Source organism: Muntiacus reevesi, chromosome 1, assembly GCF_963930625.1.
Source record: "Muntiacus reevesi chromosome 1, mMunRee1.1, whole genome shotgun sequence".
NCBI classification, from domain to species: domain Eukaryota; kingdom Metazoa; phylum Chordata; class Mammalia; order Artiodactyla; family Cervidae; genus Muntiacus; species Muntiacus reevesi.
This window is the reverse complement of record NC_089249.1, coordinates 202,913,039-202,939,047: the sequence shown is the minus strand read 5'-3', so window position 1 is coordinate 202,939,047 and position 26,009 is coordinate 202,913,039. Positions and strand designations below refer to the sequence as shown.

The 26,009-nt window shown below is 38.3% G+C and overlaps 1 protein-coding gene and 1 long non-coding RNA gene across 2 annotated transcripts in view; one reads left to right on the top strand and one right to left on the bottom strand.

Annotated features, from left to right (window-relative positions):
• Positions 1 to 1,944: 1,944 nt before the first annotated feature.
• Positions 1,945 to 7,855, bottom strand: LOC136155931 (uncharacterized). Its single transcript, XR_010660890.1, has 4 exons — positions 7,702 to 7,855; positions 3,255 to 3,408; positions 2,907 to 2,957; positions 1,945 to 2,461 (listed from the first exon to the last, which is right to left on the bottom strand). It is a non-coding gene; the product is annotated as an uncharacterized lncRNA (long non-coding RNA).
• A 592-nt stretch (positions 7,856 to 8,447) lies between these two features.
• The window catches only part of CHSY3 (chondroitin sulfate synthase 3), a 279,511-nt gene continuing 261,949 nt past the window's right edge, over positions 8,448 to 26,009 (top strand). Inside the window, exons 1-2 of the mRNA XM_065918173.1 lie at positions 8,448 to 9,337; positions 11,854 to 12,137. Coding sequence (XP_065774245.1) covers positions 8,536 to 9,337; positions 11,854 to 12,137 — 1,086 coding nt within the window. The 5' untranslated portion in view covers positions 8,448 to 8,535. The remainder of the gene's footprint in view (positions 9,338 to 11,853; positions 12,138 to 26,009) is intronic.

The window sequence follows — 26,009 nt, the reverse complement described above, 5'->3', positions numbered from 1 at the left end:
TTAATTTTAATCTAGTTCAGATGAATCTGTTGCTATTTCTGTTCTGCTTTCTGTAAAGGTAGACGTGGGAAGTGCAGTCTGGAAAAAAAAATGTGTGGCGTGGTATGGAGGGTGTGGTGAGCATAACTCTACCAAAGGTCTTAAAAATGCACTGCTCCACCCCTCACTCATTTCTTGGGTGTGCCTCAGCCATGTCTCCTTTTGAATCTTTTCGTGCCCAGTTGGGAGATGAAAGCAGAAAGCACTGCTGAGAAATCACTTAGCTATAAGGCTAGTATTTGCTCTTATTCCTCTCTTAGTAAGGCTCTTCTCCTAGTCCTCTTTCTGCCCAATAAGATTCGGAACTAAGGCCACAGGGGCCCAAGGAATGAAAGTATCATCATCCACTCCCTGCCCCCAACACACACACTCATATTTTGCATCTTGAACAATATTCTTATAGCAGTCTCCAAATTGTGATCACTTATTATATTTATGAGAGCCAGTTTACCTTTTTCAATTAGTTCACACAATTTTATTTAGATTTCACATTCTGTCTATTCCTAGAGCTCCAATTGGCTTCAAAAGACAAATAGTTGCCCCTTCAGTTTTATTGGTATGGCAATGCTAGCCTCTTCCTTCTTCACTAAATATGATTCTTCAGCTCTAGAATTAATTTACTGAGACATTCTTTCTTTGGCCCATTACAAAATGGTTGGAGCCTTAGAATAATGTATTGCCCTGTTTATAGAGAGGAAGACTATACTCCTAAATTTCTAGAAGATACTAATTTGTTACTAGATACAAACCAACATCAAAAATGTCTGAATGATTTAATGTCTCAGAAGATTCAGTCCTGCTATCCCCTTCTAATAGCAGCAAAGCAAACACACACACAAGTTAAACTACTGGATTCTTAGAATGCAGTAGGTGTGACTTGAAAACCACTGAGACAGTAACATACTTGTAAACATGTCTAAGTTTCAGAGTTGCAGAATCCTAGTCACTCTCATGTCACTGCAAACTACTAAAGTCAATGTTCCATCAGGGCAGGAACAAGACATTCTAACTCAATTATTCCTCTCTAAAAAAATTTGTGCTATTTTCAGGAGAAGAAAAAGATAAATGAAGGAATCTCCTTAGACCAATATCAATGTTCTCAAGTATTTTGTTCTTGAGATCCCTTTACCATCTTAAAATTTAATCAGGACCCCAAATAGTTGTCATATGATAAACTAAAAATTAGAAATTATTACAATTTTAACTGGTATATAAATAACCATCCTATTATATGTTAAGATGAATAAATACTTTATGAACATAAATATATTTTCCAAACCAAATAAAAATCACAGAGAGTGGCAGAAAATAAAAGCTCTGCCCTCCCCATGCTGATAGTTTATTGAAATCTATCAAGACTATTGAAAGACTTGTGTCATTTATTTACTCACTATGGACTTCTAAAATCCACTGCTGGATGCAAGAGCCTTAAATTGAATTATAAACTGTACTTTTCATAAACTCACTCATTCAAGATACTATACAATGGGTTGAAAAAGGTGATATCTAACTTTTCTTGGTTCTTATAAAATATCCTGAAATTTAATAAAAATAGGCATGAGAAAAAAGACAAGATCCCCTAATCTCTCCTCTTATGTTTATTACGTAATGATAGTGTGGCTATAAAGAAAACATTATATATATATTCACTGTATATACCTGTATTTACATGCATACATATGTGTCATATTTGTATTGATCAGTATGCATAATATTTATATATTGATACTTAAGAAAGTAGTACAATAAATCCTGTAAATGTTTTGAAATCCATCTGTCTTTTTATTATTCAAAAAATGAGCTTTAAAACTTAGTAGAACTGGATATAGTGGGTAAAATAAAGTGTATTCTTTAGATTAACTTCACCTGTTTTTACTTTTTAAAATGTGGGGTCTAGAGAAGTTTTAATTGTATATGTGGATCATATTGTATTTCTTTTCAATAGCAGTGACCTGTAGGACAGGAAAAGAAACCAAGTAATTAACAGAATTTGAAAATTAAACCAGAGGAAAGACGGCATGTACATTTTAACTTTTTAAGATAGTAAATTTTAAGTTGAAGTTTATTAGCATTTTAGGAGAGTAGCTAAAGGAGAAAATTAAAATAAAAAATCTTTTTAGAATAAATTCAGATTGGTGATTAGAAGCTCTCTGAAGATCTTGAAGCTCACTGCCTAATCATAGACAATTACAGGAAAAAAAAATCCTCATATCACAGTGTTTCTTTACTTGTAAAAGCTTGATTGAATGTTTTGCTTATGTCTAAGAGACTGTCATTCGAGCCTAGGAGGGAGCGAAGATAGGCAAGTGTTAATTCTGAAATGGTCTCCTCTTAATCCTTTCATAAGTGACAGCCGGAGTTTTCATTTCTTCTTCTCAGAGTACATTGATGATTCGAACAGGTGAATCTGTCTTAGATAAAGCTTTAGGAAATAAAAACTGAATGTATGCTGATCTTAAAATGTTTTCTTTAAACTTTTTATTATGGGGAATATCAAATCTACCCAGAGATAATCACCCAGTCCCAGTAATCATCAATACTTCATCATTCAGTCCCTTCCTGCTCCCCTCACCCTCCACACTGCCATCCACTTAGCACAACCTTCATTCTGATATTTGAATTCCAGACATCATACTAGTAAATCTATAAATACCTCAGTGTATATTTCTGAAAACTAAGAACTTTTCTTAAAAAACATAGTCACAATACCATTTATCATACATAAAAAAGAAATTAATAATTCCTTAGTAGCATTAAGTACTGTCAGTATAAAAAAATTGACTATAACATTTTCACGTTGATTAACTAAATGCAGATCAATAGTAGCTTTAAAACTTACAGTTTTATAATGTACTCTAAAAAATTACCTTTTCATGTTTCAGTATATGAGCTTCTATCATCCCCTTACATGCTGATTTCTGAGGAAATAAAAATATAAATGGTTATCTTACTATGTCTCTATGTTTATAATCTTCATTGGCAATGTTAATACTATTTTACAACACAATCTGTCCCTTAGAAATAAACTGAATTACATTATGATTATTAACCACTAGATGCCAGAATTGCTTCATGCAAATGAAATCAGCCTAGTCTTGATCGGTCAGGAAAAAAATGATAACATTCTAAATATCACAGTAAAATACTAAATCAAAGTATCTTTGCTTACACCTTATAACAGAAGCATGTATTGAACCATATATTTAAATATTTACCTTTAACTTTCATAACTGATCAGACTATCTTGCTGTTCAGTTGCTCAGTTGTGTCCGACTCTTTGTGAGCCCATGGACTGTCCCTCACCATCTCCGGAAGTTTGCCCAAGTTCATGTCGATTGCCTCAGTGATGCCATCCAGCCATCTCAGCCTCTGAAAGTGAAAGTTGCTGAGTTGTATCCAGCTCTTTGCGACACCATGGACTATACAGTCTGACGCCCACTTCAAAAAGATTGAGACAGAAGGAGAAGAGGGTGTCAGAGGATGAGATGGCTGGATGGCATCCTCCTTTGAAATTCACTTGGATCTTTGTCTGTGATTTTAAAGTTCTCACTAATTCTTTCCAATCAATTAAAACCTTCAGAACAGTCTGCTGAAGGGCTCTAAGTGTACCAGACTTGGTTTCAGGGTGGTTGACATAGTGTCGTTCCAAAGCCAGGGAACACACCCCTGTGAGAATTCTGCTTCAGTGAATCCAGATGGTCCCTTAGGCCCTAACAGCTTCAGCTTGGAGAAGGAGGCAAATGATTCGTGTGTTACAATAGTCAAATATGGACATGCCTGAAACTGTTAAGGGATTTGGAGAAGACAGAGGATCAGTTTTGTACCCTTCGCCTGTTATCTGTTATTCTTTTTTCAAAATCTACTATTGAGGTGCTTCATAGGGATTTCTAATCAGGTGATTCACAAGTGTATATATTGAAACATTATTCTTTAAATCAGAATAGTAATCCTATCAGACATTTTTAGCCAGAAATATTGTACGTTGACCTACACTTCTGTATTCTTTCTTCCGATCTGGCTATATTTTAATATGCATTTATTATGTTTATTTGTCTTCAATGAGAACAAGTTTCCATACAAAGGTGTCTCTTTTCACCCTTCTTATCTAAATACATTTTTTTCTTAAATTATTCCTAGAATGTATTACTTTATTTTTTAATAAAAAACTTAGTCCTTGGTAGATATTTCCCAGAAAATTATCTACCCTAAAAATCATGTATCTTCAAAATTAAAGTGAGCATGAGAAAATTACTTCACTGACTTTGGGAAATAACAATAAATAGCTAGAGGAATCTCAATAAATATGAAATTAAACTCATATAACAAACTTACCCAGTGCTTCTAATTATTACAAGTGAGGAAGAGGTGCAGACACTATGGAAAGAAGGAAAGAACACTCTTTTTCTTCTGTTTCAAAGTCATGGGGTGATTTCAACAATGTTTTAAATGCTTTCCCTGAGTCTACTTTTGTTTCCCCTCTGTTCTTTTCCCCATGAGAGCTACAATGGTCTTGCAAAACATAAATAAAAATCAAATCACCACTTAACACCTTCACTGTCACTCAGAATAAAAGAAACTCTTTTCAAATGTCTTCCAGGCTCAGAATATACACTGTCCAATATAGTAGAACTAGTTACATGTATCTACTGAACATTTGAAATGTAGTTAGCTTGAACTGACATGTGCTCTAAGTGTAAAAAATTCAATAGATTTGGAAAACAGAACTGGTTAAAAAATAATGTAAATTTTCACAATAAAAATGTAATACTGATTACTTGCTGCCATAATATACTGTATATATTAAGTTGAATGAAATGTATTAATAGAATTAATTTCACTTTTAAAAATTGTAGCTACACAAAAAATTTAATTGTGTTTATAGCTCACATTATAATTCTACTGAACAACACTAGCTTAAATAATTAGCAAGTCACCAACTCCCTTCCATTTTCAACTTATATTGGTCTCTTTGCTGTTCTAAAATTTACCATGTCTGTCTCAGGCCTTTGTGTTGACTATTCTGTCTTCCTAGACAGTCTTCTCTTGGATATACTTCTAGTTAGTTTCCTCACTTTCCTTTGTTCTCTGCTAAACTTATCAGAAAGAATGTCTCTGACCAACACATTTATAAAGGCCTCATCTGACACAAGTGCTCATCCATTACCTCTATTTTTTTCAAAATAATTATTACCTGGCATATTATATGTAGAGGGGTGTGTGTGTGTAATCTCTCCTTAGTAGAATATAATCCCCACAAATTCAAGGGCTTTGACTGTTTTGCTTGCTGTTTCTTTAGAATAGTGTCTAGCTTATTGTAGACACTAAATAAATATTTGTTAAATAAAAAGTGGGACATCATTAAAAATAAACAAGGTGATATCAAAAAGATTTTATTATGAAGGGTTAAAAAATGAGAACAAACATTTCCTCAGTGCCTAAATGACCTAGACACTGTGCTAAGTATTTACATATAATATCTTAATAAATCCCCACAGAAATGTACTTACATTCAGATGAGAAATCTGAAGGTCAGATAATTTAAATAATTTCCCCAAGGTCACTGATCCAGTATGGAACATCATTTCAATTTTTTTCATTTTATTTCAGTATCTAAAAATTAATTCTCTGGCTCCCAGGCTGAATTAGATGATCTTGTCAATACCCTTTGAGTGCGCTACACTTTCCTTTCATATCAACTGTCAACACAGAAATTCATTTTGTATTGTGGTATTTAATGTCTGTCTTCTTCATGGCACTGTAAACTTCAGATAGGTGGCAGTATCTTGTGACATTTCCGTGTCTAGAGCCTCCCACCTTGTCTAGTGTTTAGTTTCGTACACATAGATATTGAATAAATGAAGTTCACTTTATCCCAAAATAGTATAAAAGTTGACAAGTAATTTATCTGTGCCTGATGAGAAGTAATGATTTTTTAGATCGACCACATGAACCACATCCAGTGGAAGGATGACCAGCTGGATATGCTGGTGTGTTGGTGGACTCTTTGTTCTTCACAATGGACCACAGGTAGGGGGACACTAAATATCCTGAATTTCCTCTTGAAATGTGCTGTCCAACATGGCAGCCCCCTAGTCACATGGAGCTACTTAAATCAATATTAATAATAAATAAAATTGAAATTTCCTTTGTCCAACCATTTTAGCCAAATGCTCATTGGCATTTGGCTGCCTTATTGGACAGCACAGATAAAGAAAATTCCATTGTAGGAGAGTTCTATAGAACAGCACTGCTTTAGAAAGCTTAAAATGTCCTTGGGAAGATGTAGCTTTAAATCAGAAGGGGCCTGTTTGTTTGATTAGTTTCGTATTCTAACCAACATTAAACTTCGAGAAAGAGTCCAGTGATCTGTATTCCCATGTGTTTCTGGGCAAGACCTAGACATGGAAAAGGAGCTTCATTGTCCAGCAGATGAAACATTTCGTCAGACGTGCTCCTGCACAGCCAGTAACTGGTGTGGAAAGAACCACCCCTCCAAGGGCTCCAGGCAGGCCTACTGTTCCAAGGACGCTGCCAGCACCTTGCTGGATCCAGCCCCATGTCTAATGCCATTCAATACCATCCCTTTGCATTTGATGTGCAAAACAGAAGACTGAAATTTGGAGAACAGGAAAGGGCTTGGGATGCCAAGTATACCTCAGACTGTAGTTAGATTCACAATTTCTAGAGAGAAAGCTTTTAAATGTTCCCTTCTTCTAAATGTCAGGTATCTTCAGGTGATTTCTTCATGAGATAACTTTTAAGCCATTTTGGCCAATACGGGTTAACCTTTTTTTGAGATTCTGTTGCTGGAGATTTTCCCTCCCTAATTGGCGAGGTGAAACATTGTCTGACATTGCCTTAGTAAAGAAAATGCTTTATAGACACGAATAAACATCCTATTTTCTGTGGCTCAGACGGTAAAGCATCTGACTACAATGCAGGAGACCTGGGTTCAGTCCTTGGGTTGGGAAGATCTCCTGGAGAAGGAAATGGCAACCCACTCCAGTGTTCTTGCCTAGAAAATCCCATAGAGGTAGGAACCTGGTAGGCTACAGTCCATGGGGTCACAAAGAGTCGGACACGACTGAGCGACTTCACTTTCACTTTAAGTTCTGGAGTGGGGGGATGAGAATTTTCTTAGTTTCAATCTTCTGGGTGATGGCTGTTATTTGTTCACATTTCTCCATCATTTGCCAATCCTTCTCAGCTAGTCTTAAGTTCTAGCCATGAAACCAAAGGAGAGCTGAGGAGTGGACAGCAGGCAGCCTCACATGCCCCAACTATCCAGGTGGGGAAGGTGGAATGTTTATTGTCTTTGGGGATTAAGCCCCCAACCACTGTGACCTCCCCTTAGCCTTTCCGGGTAGGTATTTCTAGTCTCTCCGAGATTTTCTTAGGAGTGATAATGGTGCTTCTGTGCATGGCTGGGGAGTGGCTTTGAAAGTGGCGAAGCATGCAGGTAGGGACTGGCGAGTTTGTAAGGCTGGGTGGAGAGGTGCTAGGGTGGGACAGATGGTTTTCCGAGCAGTGAGAGGGATAAGGAGAGAGCAGACACGAAGTGGCAGCCGCGAGACTAAAGCGAAAAGGACCGAAAAACGCGAAGACCCGAGCCTGGGCGGACCTGGGCGGGGCAGAATGGGGAAGGGTCACGCCGGGACTTACCCGGCTGCGGGCCGGGGGAGACGGGAGGGGAGGGAGATGCGGGCGCTCGCCCGGGGATCTGGGACCCGAGCTCAGCCGATGAGGTCAGTGGAGCCGACGCGCTGGGAGGGGGGCGACGGAGCCCCCGGACGCGGGTGTGCTGCGAGGCCGGGCGGAGGGGCGGGACGGGACGGGAAATGGGACGGCGAACTAGGACCCGGGGAGGAGGCACGAGGGGGCGTTGGCGCTGAAAGCTGGAGGCGGCCCGACCGGGATCGTTTCCTTCCGGAGAGGAGGCCGGCTCTGGACCGAGGCGCGGGCGGGGGGCGTCCAAGGGCGGGTAACGGGGAAATACCGCGGCCGCGCTTCCCCGCGGCTGGCAGTGGCGGTGCTCGTGGCTCCTCCTCCGGGCCAGTCCGGGGCTCGGCGGCGGCGGGGTGGGGAGCGAGGGCGGGGGTTCGGGAAGGAGGGAGGGGGAGGGACCAGGCGCGCCAGTGACAGGGTGGCAGCCTAGGAGCGGACGCGTTGCCGTTGCCGCCGCCGCCGCCGCTCCACCTCCTCGTCCTCCTGCAGCTCCTCTCGCTGCCGCCGCCGCCGCCTCCGCCGGGAGAAGTTTCACTCCCGACCCTCGCTCGGAACCCGGACCCGGAGCGGAGCGGGGAGCTCGGTGGGCAGCTGCAACGCGCCGCCGGCTAGGCGCCGGGAACGCTCCAACCCCGATCGGGCGTCGGAGCCTGGGCAGCCGGCAGCGGCCGGGGCTGGGGGCGTGGAGGCGGAGGAGGGGTGGGTGTGAACCCGGAGCCCCGCGCGCGGCGCCGCAGCCACTCAGCCAGCGTCCGCGCTCGGGCAGCCGCGATGGCCGTGCGCTCCCGCCGCCCGTGGATGAGCGTGGCACTAGGGCTGGTGCTGGGCTTCACCGCGGCGTCCTGGCTCATCGCCCCCAGAGTGGCCGAGCTGAGCGAGAGGAAGAGACGCGGTTCCAGCCTTTGCTCCTACTACGGCCGCTCGGCCGCTGGCCCCGGCGCACAGCAGCCGCTCCCCGAGCCTCATGCCCGGCAGTGGCCAGGGCAGTCGCCGCCTCCAGCGGTCCAGGAGCCCCGGGGGCCGCAGCTGCCTGAAGCAGCGCCCGGGGTAACCAGTTTTCGGAGCAGCCCTTGGCAGCAGCCACCTCCGCTGCAGCAGCGGCGGCGAGGACGAGAGCCCGAAGGCGCGACGGGGCTCCCCGGAGCCCCGGTGGCTGAAGGGGAACCGGAGGAAGAGGATGGGGGCGCGGCTGGGCACCGGAGAGGCGGCCGGCCGGGGAGTAGCCACAACGGCAGCGGGGACGGGGGCGCCGCTGCCTCTAGCTCGCGACCCCGCGATTTCCTGTATGTGGGGGTGATGACCGCGCAGAAGTACCTGGGCAGCCGCGCGCTGGCAGCGCAGCGGACTTGGGCGCGCTTCATTCCCGGCCGCGTGGAGTTCTTTTCCAGCCAGCAACCCCCCAACGCTGGGGTTGGCCAGCCCCCGCCACCTCTGCCTGTCATCGCGCTGCCTGGGGTGGACGACTCCTACCCTCCCCAGAAAAAGTCCTTCATGATGATCAAGTACATGCACGACCACTACCTGGACAAGTATGAGTGGTTCATGCGCGCCGACGACGATGTCTACATTAAAGGTGACCTCCCAGCGCCGGCTGTCCCGCCTCCCCGCCTCCTTTCTCTGCAGCCAGCCCCAATCCCTGCCCAGCCCGGATCCCTGCCCAGCCCCTGTCTTGCTTCTCTGCCTGCACGTGCTCCGGGCTCCTGCAGCCCCCAGCCGGTCGCCCCCACCTCTCGCCTCCGCCCACCATTCAAACTCCGCTCCTCCTCCTCTGCTGCGGGTCTGGACCCTCCTCAGACCTGCCTGGCTTTTTTTCGCCTTCCTAACTCTTGCTGCTCTGGTTTCCGCCCATCGCTTGCTGCTACTCCTTACCGTGTAGGAAGGTGAGGAAAGGGACCTCGGGGTTAAACCTGAGGCTATTTCCATCCTACCCTGCCAGCTGCTGGCAATTTCCCACGTTGGCCCAGAGGGGCGTGTCCTCCGTGGAGCAAAGGAGGATGCAGGATGGCGCGAGAGCCAGACGGGCGACCGGTGATCATTATTCCCCTACCCTTTTGTTTTAACTACATCTAGCTTAGTTTCGGAGCTGGTGAGATCGAGGAACCGTCCTTGTCGCCCCAGACCCTTTCCTGTGCGTTTCCTTCCCTTTGGCGCCACCGCCGCGCAATGGGGGTCTTTGGGGCACCCCAAGCACCCCAGCGGGCAGCTCCGTCCAGCCACCACAGTGGAGCAGCAAGCCTTTCCCTACCCCTTGGCAACAGCTCAGTAAACCCCAGAGGGGATGACTGTATTGACAGGAGTTAGTGGTGGGGGGAAAGGGGACGGCGCACGCAGATTATCCAGACTCTAGGAGCTCCAGGCTGCACCAGCACTCCCGGGTGTGCATCCCTTCCACTCTGTCTCGGTGGCTGCGGCGTGAACCAGAGGCTGGAAGTCCTTCCGCAAACCACGCGCAGCCCCAGCACGAAAAAACTTTGTCAGTTTTAAAAGAGGCGCCGTCCTTCACCCTGAGTGTGAGTGGTTCTGGCCAGAGATCGCTAAACTCAGCGGAAGAATGTTTCTTAGAGCAGGAGGAAATCTTTCCAGCCCTGTTCTTTGCAGAGAGGTACACAAGGGAAGTAGCAGGCTTGTATTGAAGGAGGTGTTTCTTTCCACATTTTCTAGCTTCTTGGTCAAAGGGGGGCAGCCCTTACTCAGTTTACCCCACTCTATTTGCAGCCTCATTGCTTTCTCTGGATTTAGGCAGCGTCATTTACATAACTCTTTTAGCAAACAGATAACAAACAGACACATTTTGGCACAAAGACTGAATGTAGAGTTAATAACTAGAGATTTCCTGGGTTTGGGTTGAGAGGAATGAAATCCTTAGGGCTGGTTGGCAGAGGAAATACTGATAATTAGATATGAAAATAAAGAACTGAATAATTTGATACGAAAATTTAAAAGAAATTGCATTCCTGGTGAACCCACTCTCATAGGTAGATATGAAATATGTAGATATCTTTATCTATAATTGATAGATCCACTATCTTACAGTCCCCTTGTCTTTTGTGCCTCATTAAAATCACAAAGGTTTCCTGGCAGAAGTTTGCCACACTCTGCAATTCCCAAAATGCATTAACACCATCCATATCATATATTTTAATGAAAGACTGTCCTTCAGAACACTGAAATGCCATATGCTTTCCATTTCTATTAAGAATGAAATGTATTTTGTATCAGGAACCAAATAATAGCTAAAACTCATTGAGCTCCAAGGGGTCGTGGCATTGGATCAATATAATGACTGCAGATTCTGTGCTCATCAGAAATGATAGTAGAAATGCTGATTGGGAAAATAAAGATGATAACTACTTATTCCAGCATATCACTTTGTAGAGTACCTAATGCTTTGAAACTGTTTTAGCTACAGAACCTTATTTTAAGATTGTTTTTCATGATGAGCTTATAAACTTATAAACCAATGGTATTATATAAATTTTAACAAATGTTAATTTTCTTCCAAAAGGGTGCTTTCCAAAGTTCCAAAGTGTTATATTTCAAGACAAGTTTGATATTCTCACTTTTTCCCAGACTCCCTTTCTCTCTCTATATATATATGTATATGTATGTATGTACATACGTACACACAGCCATCTACATCTTTTGAGTTGTTTATGGCTTGAGTTTAATTAAGGATGAAACAGTAAACGAAGTCAATTATCAGGAAAAAATAATTACTGGGTGTCAATGATCTTCCTATCATTGCTAAATATTGATATTTAATATGTTTCTGAGAATTTTATAATCACTACTTCATACATGTTAAAAAAAACCCTGTCTTTATTCTCAGCAATATTTAAGCTTTAAAAAAATCCGATGACTGTTAGACTTACTAAGGTTTTTCATTGATTAGAAGGTTGATAAAATCTAATTTTAATGTAACACCTATGAATTAGCATTTTTTAAATAATGAAATATTCGAAGAGGTTTTTCTTCTTTTCAATTGTATGAGACTTTTCTAGAGTTTATGCACAATATTTCCCTTACTTGGTGTGTTATAAATGATTATGAGATTATGAAAAGGAGTGATTGTTGGTTTTTTCTTTGTAGGTGATAAGCTGGAGGAATTTCTTAGGTCACTGGATAGCAGCAAGCCCCTCTACCTGGGCCAGACTGGCCTGGGGAATATTGAAGAACTCGGAAAGCTGGGGTTGGAGCCTGGGGAGAACTTCTGCATGGGAGGACCTGGCATGATCTTCAGTCGTGAGGTTCTTAGGAGGATGGTGCCACATATTGGTGAATGCCTCAGAGAAATGTACACGACTCATGAGGACGTGGAAGTAGGAAGATGTGTTCGACGTTTCGGTGGGACTCAATGTGTCTGGTCTTATGAGGTAAGACTTGAGCTGTGAGGAAAATGTTCCCAGTTTACAGGTAGGTGACAATTTACAGTCTGGATCAGTGATTCTATGTATTTATTCTCTCTGTATCTTTGTATCTGCTTGAAAATGATAGCAACAGCCAGTGATGGACACAAGGGCTATTGTGGGAGAGGCTGTTCTTAGAGCTAAGGTGTGTCTGAGGTTTTTTTTATTAGTGTGACCCATAACTTTAAGCAGCATCTTACATGTATAGTCATATCTCTTGAAGAGGCTATTTCCTGTATATTTGCTTTATTGGTGTTTAAATACATTTCCTGTCTCTAACAAGAGGACTAATTTCATGCTCTTGGGCTATAACTTTAGCATTTTGTCCTTTGTTGTCATTTTGGTTAGGTATGTGATTGCGTCTCTTTGTTTGCAAGTAACTCAACTCTGAAATTTCTTGGAAGATGCTTATATGGAAATTTAACATGCAGTGTTTTTAAAACACAGAAAAAGTTAACTTATAATGTTTTATCACTTTTAATAGATTTATTCACAACATTTTAAAAGGCATGACTATCTGGTAAAACAGTTCTGAAGATGATAAGTAACTGCTGGTTCTTTAAAATTTTTTCTCTACCTTTATTCCATTTTTCTCAGTAGCAGCCATTATTTAAATAATCTTGAATTTATTAACTGTTGTTTCATTGTAGTAATTAGTTTTACAAAATAATCTGAGTTTTTTTTCCTTCAGAAATTGGTTTTGACATGAAAAGCAGTTGTATTTAAAACAGTTTTCCTGAAAGTTAATCTGAGTAAAAATTACTTAACACTTAAATAAGGTATTGCAATTTTAAGTATACTTTGGTTTTCAAGTGGTTGGAGTTAAATATGTTTTAGCTACCCAGTGTACACCTCTGTAAATTGTAACTTAACTCATGTAGGTATCTTTTCAAGTTTTTCACGCTTTCTTAGTATAGAAGAAACATTTTATGAAAACATGTTCCCTGTGAAGTCATTATACCTCAAGATTACACAGTTCCATTCACTTTTCTTTTAGAAGTGTAATCCTACTTTTCTTAATTTAGGTTTTTTTTAAATGATTCATGATATCTACACTGTGGGAAGTATTTCTTATATTTATTACAGAGAGTAAGTATTAATAACAACCAGTTACTTGGAATATGCACTATGCAAATTTAAAATTAGTATATACCTCATTCCTTTTATTGATAGAAATAGTAATTTTCTTTTATAAAACTGACTAATGACTACTTTTATAATAAAGATACAGGTAAGTACATTATAGTTGAAAAATAGGTAATTTGGAATAAATTCAATGAAAAGTATTTATCTCCATTTAATATAAAACTAGCAGGAAGGGAGAATGAATATTTAACATGAAAATCTCAGGTGATTTTAGTTTATATGAAAATATCATTTTGTAGATGTTGACTCTGTATGGATGAGTAAAAAAATCATCCATATTTTAAATGGTGGAAAATTATTGTGTTTTATCTGATACAGTATCGTCTTAATATCACACAGACAGTTTTAAAAACCTTTTGTTTCATGTCCTTCCATTTAAGTTTTCATTGATTCTGCTGTGAAGGTGCAATCCTCACAAAGCAGTCTACCCATTCATGATCCAGGACAGTAAAATATGCTCAGGTGACATACATGCTCAAGAATTGACTTAGTATTTTTTTTATAATATAGGTATTTGTTCACTTAAAAGGGAATTATCATAGATCTGTACCCTTTCTATTGGAATCAGTGGAATCTTAGATATCTTAATTAATTGACATAAGAGAAGAGACAGATGGGATGCCAAGCCTTGTTGAATGTAACTTCATGACCACCATGTTAACATTAACATTTGGTAATACATTTGAATTTTAGACTGACAATTGTCCATCACTAAGGTCAGAATCTATTTTAAAAAATAGTTTCTATATTTTTTCCTAACTTTACAAAGCATTATTTTCTAAAGAAATATTGTTTCAGAATGTTGACTTGATGTTTTGCTAAGCAATTGTATAGAATTTGCTTTATTTTCGGATTTCAGTCTTTAAAGGAGCAGTTTAAACAACATATATTTTAGAGCTGGCATTGATTTAATCCTAACTCTGACCCTAACCCAAACCACAACTGTCTTATTTAAAGGAATGATGGAAACTTTCATTACCAAGGAATATATTAAACAGTATCTGTTAATAAATTTAATAATGATAAGTATACAATTAAGTTATACCTAAGTGTTTTAAAATTAGGGTATATTCTACATTTAGTTGACATGTGTTCTACATTTAGTAGATACCTGAGTAGGTGGACTGGGACACAGCAAAATTAGGGCTTTCCAGTTTGGATTTTAGGTTACTTGAAATGTCCAAATATGCTATTGTTCACATTATATTAAAAAATTTATTTATCCCATTCTGGATTGGCATTCACATAAAAGTGAGATTTCACATCCAGTCACAGAATAAACTGTGAAATTGCTCTGTAATTTTGTTGCCATGTTTCTTTTAAAAGAACCATCTGCAAAAAAGTCTTCTTAAAAGTTTGAATTTTTTTTGCTGAACTTTTGATGGATTTCAGAATTTTGTTTGACCTTTCCTCCTCATAAAACTTCTTGCGAAGTTTAGAGGACTGTTACAGAAACATGTTCACACTTTCTGAGTCTGAATAAATGAAACATGATGGAATGTTATCTTTTTTATACTATTTATTTATTTTTGGCTCTGCTGGGCCTTTTCACTGTGTGGGCTTTCCTCTAGTTGTGGAGAGTGGGGGCTACTCTCCAGTTGAAGTGCACAGGCTTCTCATTGCGGTAGCTTTTGTTGTTGCAAAGCACGGGCTGTCGGGTGCTTAGACTTCAGGAGCTGAGGCTCTTGGGCTCCAGAGCACGCATTCAGTAGTTGTGGTGCTCCAGACACAAGCTCTGTGGCTTGTGGGATCATTGCTGACCAGGGATCGAACCCATGTCTCCTGTATTGGCAGGCAAACGCCTCACCACTGAGCCACTAGGGAAACCTGAATATTTTAAAAAATGATAAACAGGCTTAAAGATTTTGTAGGAAGAGAATTGAGACAAAATATTAAAATTATAGATTGTATAGCATGTAGCTATTCTTGACTATAAATTACATTTTTTGAAACTCTGGGAATCTTCTAGTATTCTTTACTGCTAGATTGAAGTCTACTTTCTCTGTATTATATATGCAATTAGGCATAATATTGGCAAGGGGGAGGAGAGTAAAAAAGTCATGGTGGGGAGAGATAGAGGTATAAACTTGAATTTGGATTTGAGTCACTAGTGTACCACGCATTAGTTTCATTGTCTTTTTAAATTACTTCTCTGAGTCTTGTATAATTCAGTTGAAAGTAGATACTGTAATGGTGTCTGCCTCATAGATTTTGTAGAAGATTAAGTGAATTGATGACATGATCCATGTATAGTTCTATATCTTTTGACAGTATATATCTGGCACGTAGTAAATTGTCAATAGATGTTACTTATTGTCATAATGCTGAATAGATCATATACTATATTACACATAACACAATTCATCAATTTTATTTGTTTAATAATTATTAGTCATGAGTGATTCAATTATATCAGAAAAGTCAGACTGGAAATAAATGAAATTTTTTTAATTGAAGAATTCAAGTTTGAGGGGTTTTTGTCAAAGAATAAGAATCCAGTATGTTTCTATAATAGTTTAGAATTATAAAGAATCCAATATTAGTAAAACATAAAGCATGGAAGACTTTAAGACATGCACTATAAATATTTACTTCAGTCTTTGAACATCCTATTAAATAACTAATCTTAAGGAGATGGTGGAAAATGTTATTTAATAAGTGATATTTAATATATGTATTTAAGGAACCCCATACAGATTAGACTCTATCTACATTATAAATGGAGAAGGAAATGGCAACCCACTCCAGTACCCTTGCCTGGAAAATCCCATGGATGGAGGAGCCTGGTATGCTACAGTCCATGGGGTCGCAAAGAGTCAGACATGACTGAGCAACTTCACTTACTTACTTACTTACTTACATTATAAAAAAATGACTGTGTGGCTTTCTAGGTTAACCTCCTTTTCTGAGTTTCATTGGAATTTTCAATAGGAGAGGAAATCAGTATCTCATCCTGCAGTCAGTTCACAGGACCCACCCAGGAACTTATCTCTCAAGGCAACTAGAACCGCATCCTGGGGTTTCCCAGGTGTTTCAGGAACTGATCTATAGCTTCGGTTCTTCCTCACCGTCTGGCCCCGATGGTCTGGGAAGATGGCTTGCTTCTTGGTCCTTTGATCTGTTTCTTCCTCTGTCATCTCTACCTACTTTTTCTTTCTTCTGTCATTAACAATAAATAAAATAAATTATGAATGCATTTTGCTATGCACTGCTTCTCATCGGGTTCTCAGTAAATTAAAGGGCTCATGACAGGCCAGCCTTGATATTCCAAGACATCACTCCTAGGGCCCAGGAATGGCTGGGCTTCTTCTGAATAGAGAGGCCTCTGGTTGCTGATGGATCATTAGACTGCTTCTCTCTATACTTGAGACGATTGGAGAGTCAGAACTGAGATTCTTACTTTCCCACCTGGGAGTTAGAAACATCTAGTTTTCAAGGACATGTGGCAGATGTTCATAATCAACAGATTTCATGAGTTGCTGTTAAACTTATTTATACCTCAAATTGTGTAAGTATAGATGACTAACTGAAGCTTGATCGTGAAAAATCATTCTATGCTTTACACTCTGTGAGTGTTAGAATTTATTGGCATCTACTCTTGGCTAAGTTCACGTTTTTGGTTGAGCTCTATCTTGGCTACTGTTTTTCTAGTTATCTGGGCTGCAATCTGGCAGGTTAGGAGGCTGCATATGGCTCTTGAACGTTGTTTGGCATGTAAGTTGTTTTAAGGTTTTTTTAAGTTTTGTTTTTTGATGCCGTTAGCAGAGGCAGGCAGTCTTGTGTCCCTTCATGTATTGCTGTGCACCAACCTCCCCTTGCACGCTTATTTAACTGCCTGGCCCAGATAGGTATAAAAGTGTTATACTTTGAATCAATAATCCACATGTTGAAATTTCATTAAAATATTCTCCAGGATATGAAGAAATTTGCTAGTGAAAATGAGATGTTTACTTTAAATAGTGTATAGAAGAATTAATTTTTTCAAATTTGGCCATTTAGAGTTGTGCATCATATAGTATAGTTATACTTTCTTTGTTATAGGAAGTTTTTGGTAAATAACTAGAAAGTTCTCACTGTTGAAAATTTCTTTATACAATTCATATTCATTCTGTGTCCTAGTAGAATTGGACGTTCCTTTTCTTTGGTTCTGGTTTTAGTAAGATCACTTATATTAAAGCATTAAAATAATTTAATTTCCATAATTCTTCTCCCTGTGAGGGAGTTTTGCATTTCATCTAAGAGTCATTTTCATAATAGTGTGTATTTATCTTTTTAATGTTTGCAGTTAAATGGAGCCAAAGAATATATATCTTTATTTTGTCTAATTAAATGTTGTTTCAAACAAGGCAGAGCTCCATGTTGAAAGTAATATTTCTCTGTGGTTTAAAAAACCATTTCTTATGACTAAACAGATTTTTATTAGATTTCTTAAAGAGTTAATTTCATACCAAAGTGTCTTATGTCTTATCTTGGCCCCCTTAAGGCTATAAACACCCTAGAAAATTCCATTATTTCACAAAAGGATACATTTTGGCAGAGTTTCCCTGGGCTTCTAATACCAGAGAGCTAACCTATAAAAAATTTAAGTATATATAAGTTCTTTGTAACATAACCATTAAGGTTAAAATATGTGCCCCATTCTTATAGGGCTGTTACACATCCTGCTTAGCTTCTTTCTCTTACTTACGAGCTTCCTTTTTCTATAATGCTAATTTGACTGCATCATGAACACAGTTTATGCCCCCAAAGTATGTTAATATCTATGGAAAATTATAACTCTGGGATTTTTATCTTAAATTCAGTCTTTCAAAAATCATTTTTTGGTTCTGATTCAGTCATATTTAGTTTTTAACTTCACTAAAAGCAGTAAGCTTCTCACACCTACTCTTCCCACCCCCATTCCACTTGTCAAATGAAATCATCACACACTGATTTTATGAAATCTCTTTCTGCTCCACTGTTTTCTTCATTGTGCAAAATAAAATTACATTCTGAGTTGAAGGAGAAACTTGGTACAGATTTTCCATGTTTTGTAGCCTTAAGTAGTTCATTTTCATTGTTAACTGGTGCCTTACCACCTGAATTATGAAAAATGTGTGCTTTTTAACAGTTATGGAAAATGCTAAGCTGGGAAGATGCTTCCATGCAATTTGAAATTAGCTCCATGATAACATAAATTCTCATATTAGTTTAAAACCTTTGAATACTCTTCCTTCTTAATCAATCAAAAGTATTCTAATTTCCTGAAAAAAATCCAAGTCAGTTTTCTACTTGCACTTCCTTTGTACTGGTTTCCGAAGAGCTATGTGAGAAACATTTATTTCAATCTCTTTTCTATCTAGTGAATTGATGAATTAGGGTTCAACATACAAAGAAATGTAATTTGTCACATAACTGTACTGCACTTTACTTTGACTATAGCATGTTACTTCTTTTGCTCAAAATATATTAAGATTAACTCTTAATAAGGTGTTTAAGCTAAACATAAACTTTATTAAAATTTAAAAAATCAGCGTCTTGAATCATAAAGTCATTATTTAATATTATTGAACAATAGGATAACATGTAAACTGAAAAGTTGAAGGGTTGCAGTTTCTCAGAATTCTAATGAACTCTTCATTTACTGTCCTAATAAACAGTACTCTAGTTTAGGCTTAACCACAAATAAATCAGTTTGAATCATGACAGACATTTAATGTTACCCTGTCTTTGAAAGGTGTTAGACATTTATAGTATAGTAAGTCTGATACACATTTCTAAATGAACTGAATCAAAGTAATATGTTTATTTTTAAGATTCAGCAGGCATTGTTTTGGAACTAATAAATGAAATAGATATCTTAATTTTTTGAAATTTTAAAATCTTCCCTCACCATTTATTATTTTGAAAGCCATGTCCTTCATTTTTCATAGTCGGTTTCTTTTCATATTCCTTTCTGTCTCTTTCATTTTTATTGTAGACCTATTTATTTATAGAGTACCTGTACCTTCAAAAATTGATGGTTTAAAGAAATATACAGATTAATAAACATATAATAAAATAAGGGGGAAAAGGAAGATGTGCAGAAAATATTTCTTTTCAAAATGGAAAAATGCATGTTGAATGCCTTCAGAGAGCCCTCCATGGGTATTTCTTCTTACTTGAATGATATATATTAGGTTGACCAACAGGAACTTTGATTTATGCACCTTGTTTGGTGGGAACCCAGAGTACAGCCACTTTGTCCTTGATTAGGGGAAGCTCTATGTGTTTTGCTCATTAAGAGGAAGGTAGAGATGCCAGCTACCAATGGAGGAATAAAACCAGATCATGGACAGATAGTGGACCTCACCTGAGGAGCCCAGGGTCAGGCCCAAGAGAATTCCTAACAACTCAGCTTAGAGTTACCTAGCTTTGAGCTGATTATTAGAAATGTCTTTTTGTCATGAATTTAATAAGTATTATATATTATATAAGTTATATAATTATATGTATTTAAAATTTATCATACAAATTTTAATTTTGACATAAATTTTACATGCATAGATTAAGATTTAAAGATCCACATTTTAATGATGAAATGGTATATTACAATAATCTAGTGCTCTATTATACAAAAATAAATCTTAAATGAAATAATGATATTTAATATTCATGATGAGTATCTTAAAATGTGAAAAATACACAAGGTTATAATAAATTGAAGTGTTCTGCCTTAGAATTTAGTTATCTTACATCTTAAAAGGTAGCACATTTCATTTGCTCAAATAGATCTATTGAGCACTTTTTATCAGCAGTGGGCACACACACCTTTCCTTGTCTTTATGGATCTCCCAGGGAGGGAGGGTCAGTCTTCTAACCAATCTCTGCTTTCATATCTGATACAGAATCGGGTTTCCATCTCTGTCATCCTTCTCAGTCTTTTTCCTTCTAACGTGAGCGCTCCAGTTGTGTCCAACAGTGGTACTTGTCTTTGAACTAGAATCAAATGATTCTTATTTACTTTCTTGAGTGAGCATCATCCTCTCTTGTTTGTATTACAGTCTCCTGAAGAGGAGAAAGCTAAAGATATATTTAGCAATTTTATTGCATATTAATATATCTTAAGTCTGTTATATGGGCTTCCCTCATAGCTCAGTTGGTAAAGGATCCACCTGCAATGCAGGAGACCCCAGTTCGATTCCTGGGTTGGGACTATCCCCTGGAGAAGGGATAGGCTACCCACTCCAATATTCTTGGGCTTCCCTTGTGGCTCAGCTGGTAAAGAATCCAACTGCAATGTAGGAGACCTGGGTTGGGAAGGTCCCCTGAAGAAGGGAAAGGCTACCCTCTCATATTCTGGTCTGGAGAGTTCCATTAACTGTATAAACCATGGGGTTGCAAAGAGTCGGACACAACTGAGTGAAGCACAGATCACTGGAATTTTGTTTTTTAATTAAGTCTGGAGCTAAAGTACCTGGCTTCAAACCCCAGCTCTGCCATTCACTAGTGGTGGGACCTTAGTCAGGTTATTTAACTTATCAGTGCCTTAGTTTCCTCATCTGTCAAGTCAATGTAACAGTACTTACCTCACAACACTGAGGTGGAGATTAAATGAGTTAATGTATATGACAGCACTCAGAATAATACCTGACAGTGGTAAGCATTTTGTAACTATTAGCTATTTTTGGAGAAATAGATCAGCATACAATAGCTCCAGCTTTACAGAGTGATTGCAAAGAATGATAAGATCAATGTATTGGAAGCTGTTAGAATAATGCTTGACATATACTAATTCGTACATAACAACTATCATTAATATTTTTCAATTTACTATGTTAAGATGCCTTTTTCACCTAATGGGAAGGAAATCATGTTGATTGGAAAGTCTTATTGCAATTGTCTTTTGAAAGGTGGCCCTTGCTGTAGTAGGGAGGGTGCTGGTTCAGTGGTACTTTATCCTGACTGCACGATGGGAGCTCTGTGGGGTCTTTGAAAAAAGTCTGATGCTGGAACACATCCCTGACTCATTACATCAGAATCTTTGACAAGTGAGTCCAGTAGCATGGATAGTGTTAAAAACGTGTGATTCTCATGTGGCTTATTAATTTTCTGTTTTCAAATATACAGTCCATCCTTAACTATTCCTTGAAAGCTATATTTTTTCCTTTTGTTATATTTCCCTTTTGGGAAAAATCATAGGAGAAGAATCAGCACTTCTGCATTTCTTTCTATGCCTGTTTCTTGTCTTTTCCAAGTGAATATATGAATATATAAAATGAAAATTGTATGTTTTCTCATGGTCTGATTTTCATGGTTCATATATTACTCTTTTTGTTTTAGAAAAACACAAGATTTAAAACTTAAAAAAAAATACATTGTTTATCCATGCAAGGCTTAAGGTGTTTCTGTTTTTATTTATTGCATTTGAATACTATATAGTAATAGAGCTCTTAAAATATAGGTGAAAGGTTTCCATTGAATTATTTGCTTTAACAAAGACTTTGAATTAGAGCTCGGCAGGGAAAAAGCTATGAGTGATTTATTTGATTGAGTACAGAAACCATAACTTAAAGGGATGACTTTAATTTCAGCCTATCATTCTCAAATATTTCCTTGTCCACTGCTATAGCTGACTGCTATCATGGAGGAAAGTATAGGCTTCTCAGGTGGTGCAGTGGTAAAGAATCCGCCTGCCAATGCAAGAGACACTTGCATTGGAGACTCAAGTTTGAGTCCTTGATCAGGATGATACCCTGGAGTAGAAAATGGCCACATGCTCCACTATTCTTGCTTGGAAAATTCCATGGACAGAGAAGCCTGGTAAGCTACAGCCCATGTGGTCACAGAGAATCAGACTTGACTGAGCACAACTCAATAGCAGCAGCCTAGGGAACACAGGACAGAGAAGGCAATGGCACCCCACTCCAGTACTTGCCTGGAAAATCCCATGGACGGAGGAGCCTGGTAGGCTGCAGTCCATGGGGTTGCGAAGAGTCGGACACGACTGAGCGTCTTCACTTTGACTTTTCACTTTCATGCATTGGAGAAGGAAGTGGCAACCCACTCCAGTGTTCTTGCCTGGAGAATCCCAGGGACAGGGGAGCCTGGTAGGCTACAGCCCATGTGGTCACAAAGAATCAGACTTGATTGAGCACAGCCCAATAGCAGCAGCCTAGGGAACACAGGACAGAGAAGACAGTGGCACCCCATTCCAGTACTCTTGCCTGGAGAATCCCAGGGATGGGGGAGCCTGGTGGGCTGCCGTCTATGGGGTCACACAGAGTCAGACACAACTGAAGCGACTTAGCAGCAACAGCAGCAGGGAACACAGGCGTGTAAGGGAAGAAGTCCCCAAAGAGAATAGAAAGATGCAGTGCTTCCTCCAAATGAGAGGTCACGTATAGGGGCATTGCCATGTAAGTGTGGATATATGGGAAGTCAAGGGCAGAAGAATAGCGTGGTAGTGAATATGATTCAACCATATATGGTGGCAGGAGACATGAGGCTCCAAAGCTGTTGGTAGAACTTGATTGTGAAGGGCCCTGTATGACATCCTCAAAAGTTTAGAGTATACCTTGTAGATGAGTGATTCTTAGAATTAGTGGGGTTGATATCATTGATTTAGACTCAGTTGGTGAGGAGACCATGAATAGTATGTTAAAAATCTTTCTGGGTGATTCTAATGAGCAGTCAGAGTGAAAAATCGTTTCCATAATGGAAAGCTTTGAAGAATTCTTTATACGTAGCCATGATCAGTTTACCCCTTAGTGGCCGGAGCACGGAAGGATGGACTGGGGGCTCTTGTATCCAAGGACAGTGAAACAAGACAGTTAGGAGGCTATTGCCTCATACCCAAGTTAGAGATGAGTCTTAATCAAAGAGTCAAAGTGGAAGTGAAAGTGAAGAGATGGAATTAAGAGGTAGTGAGGGCAGAGAATTGACAGGATAGGTGGTTGGTTAGATGTAGGGGGGAATGGGGTTTAAGGCAACGCCTAGGTTTTGGTCTCAGGTGAGAGTAATATCTCTAGAGGGAGGGAGTAATGGAAGAAGGTAGTTTTCAGTGATTGGTTTCTCTGAAGCATGGGTAAAAGAGAAATCAGTTCTATTTTGGGTATATTGAGTCTCACTCATCATTCATTTATTTAGCAAATACTTAAAAAGTAAGGGCCACATAACTTGAACAACTTTCCCAGATTATACAGGCAGGAGTATTGCTCTACTGTATTATCAGACTACACAAATGCCTTTTTTTAAAACAAGCTTTACTCATAGATTAAGCAGTTATTGTTTAAAAACAAAAAAGAAGAATCAAACCACAGTCATAGGATGAAATAGTTTAGTTTGTTTAAAATTTAATTTGTTAAGGTTAGTGACTTATCTTGAAATTATTTAAAATGTAAATTGTAGTTAGTGCTCTGAACAAGTAATATTATAAAATGGCTAAAAAAAAAAAACAAAACCTAAAAGCATAAAAATACATACAGTGAAAAATCTTTCAAATTCTGTCTTCCATATGCCTGGAGATACCCTCCACCTATTAAGTATCCATTCTTTTCTTCCAGAGTTTGACTTGGGTGTCAGACAACTGTATACATACTGTATTCCCCTCAGTCACTAATTTTTGCGTGTCACAAGAGGTAGCCTATAGAAATATTGTTCTGAATGCTGCATTTTCAGCGAAGAATATTTTTTAGAGTTACTCTTATAAAATCATTTTATAAGGTTTCTGTTTGAAATGGCTTTAGTTCAGTGTCCCATATCTCTTAGATACTTGTCTTCCTTTGTCAAACTGGAGTTTCAGATTTATGAACATATAATTCTGTTTTGTGTCTTAATTAATTGCACTGTAGGTGCTTCTGTTACAGGTAGATTTAGAGCAGGATAATTTTAGATTATTACGTAGCATATAAATCTATCATACCCATATAATTGCTTACATTAAGATTCATGTCTTTATCCCAAGGTTTTTAAAAATTCTGCTCTTCTCATATTTAATGTATAACTTTCTTGCTTTCCCTGTTTTAAATTAAATATTCTTAAAGATTTACAAAGTTGTAGTCAATCACATTATAGAAAGAATATCTCCTAACTTTGGAAAGTCTATAGAGACCCACCACAGTCAAATAACCTTTGTTAATCAGTAGTTGTTCTTCTGACAATATATTTTATAATAGTGTTTGTAAACATTTATTTTCATTGGTTATAAGTGTGTAACTGATGATTACTTTTGCTAGTGTATACATTTGTTACACATACATTACTGTAATATATATTCAATTGAGTAAATTCTACATATGGACTGTTTAACACTTAGTCAATTGTAAAAATAATTTCAAGTCCATTTTAACTGATGTTTTTTCATTTAAAGAACATTTAACAGTATACCATAAATTAGTGTTCTGAAACATAAGCAATATAATAAATGGCATTGTATTAATTGAAATATGTATTTATTATAATTATAAGTTATGTGATAAAAAAAGTCATGAAGCAAACCCTATAAATGTAGACATTTATCATGAGGTCCTATAAGTCCCTAATTTAAATAAAGTTTATTTTTTCTATCCTTTTTCTTACCTAACTTCTAATTTTCTTAATCTTAACTAAAATTTAACTTTATGTCCTTTATTTACCTAATAATTCTATGTTTTCTAGAGTTCATAGCATTCAGAGTGTGTTACCAGATTTTATTCTCCTTCAGTTCATTTTTAGAATGATTTCTAAGCTTACAAAGTAAGCTTGACCTAATAATCTGGACACATTATGAAATTTGATTGTACTTTTCTTGTAAAACTTAATTGGCAGATTAAGAGAGAAAATATGACATTTCTGTTTGACATTTTTAATAAAGGGTCACATGGAGTGGGTTTTGTGTTCATAGATGCAAATAGAATCCTAGCAAGCACTTTCAAAATACTCAAGGCTTGTGAAACTTAAATCTCAGTTGAATTAGACCAAAGTTCTGTTTTATCAAATACATCACTTTGAAGAATCACTTGAAACAGTTGATAATGGGTGTACTTGATTTTTACAAAATTTGACAGACAGTTGTAAAATGTGTATGAAAATAGTAGATCTGTTTCATTGCTTTCCTTTCCAGGTGTTACTGTTTAGCAATTATCAGTTTTATGTAAAGTATGTAAGTAATAATACTGACAGTTCCTGCTTATGTAAAACATTTGTGCTTTTATTTTTTAAAGAGCTCCCACTTTCATCTTATTCTTTGTCTAGAGGTAGATTTGTGATTGAAAACACTATGTGAAAAAATATTTGGGGGGATTTGAGTGATAAATTTCTTTTTTGGTTTTCTGTTTCACTATCCTAGTTGTAAATTTCAGTTTAAATGTATGTATTGATGTGATATAAACACAGACAGCCTCCACAATTCCTGTGTAAGCTGAATCAAGGATGACGTTAGCGGCATATTATTGTTATCGCCATTTTATATATATTTGTTAGTCACAGATTTTGGAATATTAGAAAACTATGAACACATTTATGGGTTGGCATATTTGCCATTTTTTTTTTTTTTTTCTGTAGAATAGAGCCAGTGTGGCTTGGCCAGATTAATCTAGATCTGGGTAAAATAGATTTTCTTTTATTTAAAAAATTGATTAATAGTGTTGGCATCATGTTATAGTGCTGTTTGATCAGATTATTTTTTTTATGCTATCCTTACTCTTGAAGTAAATTTGGATGCATCTCAGGATCTTTTAATAGTTAAGCGATATT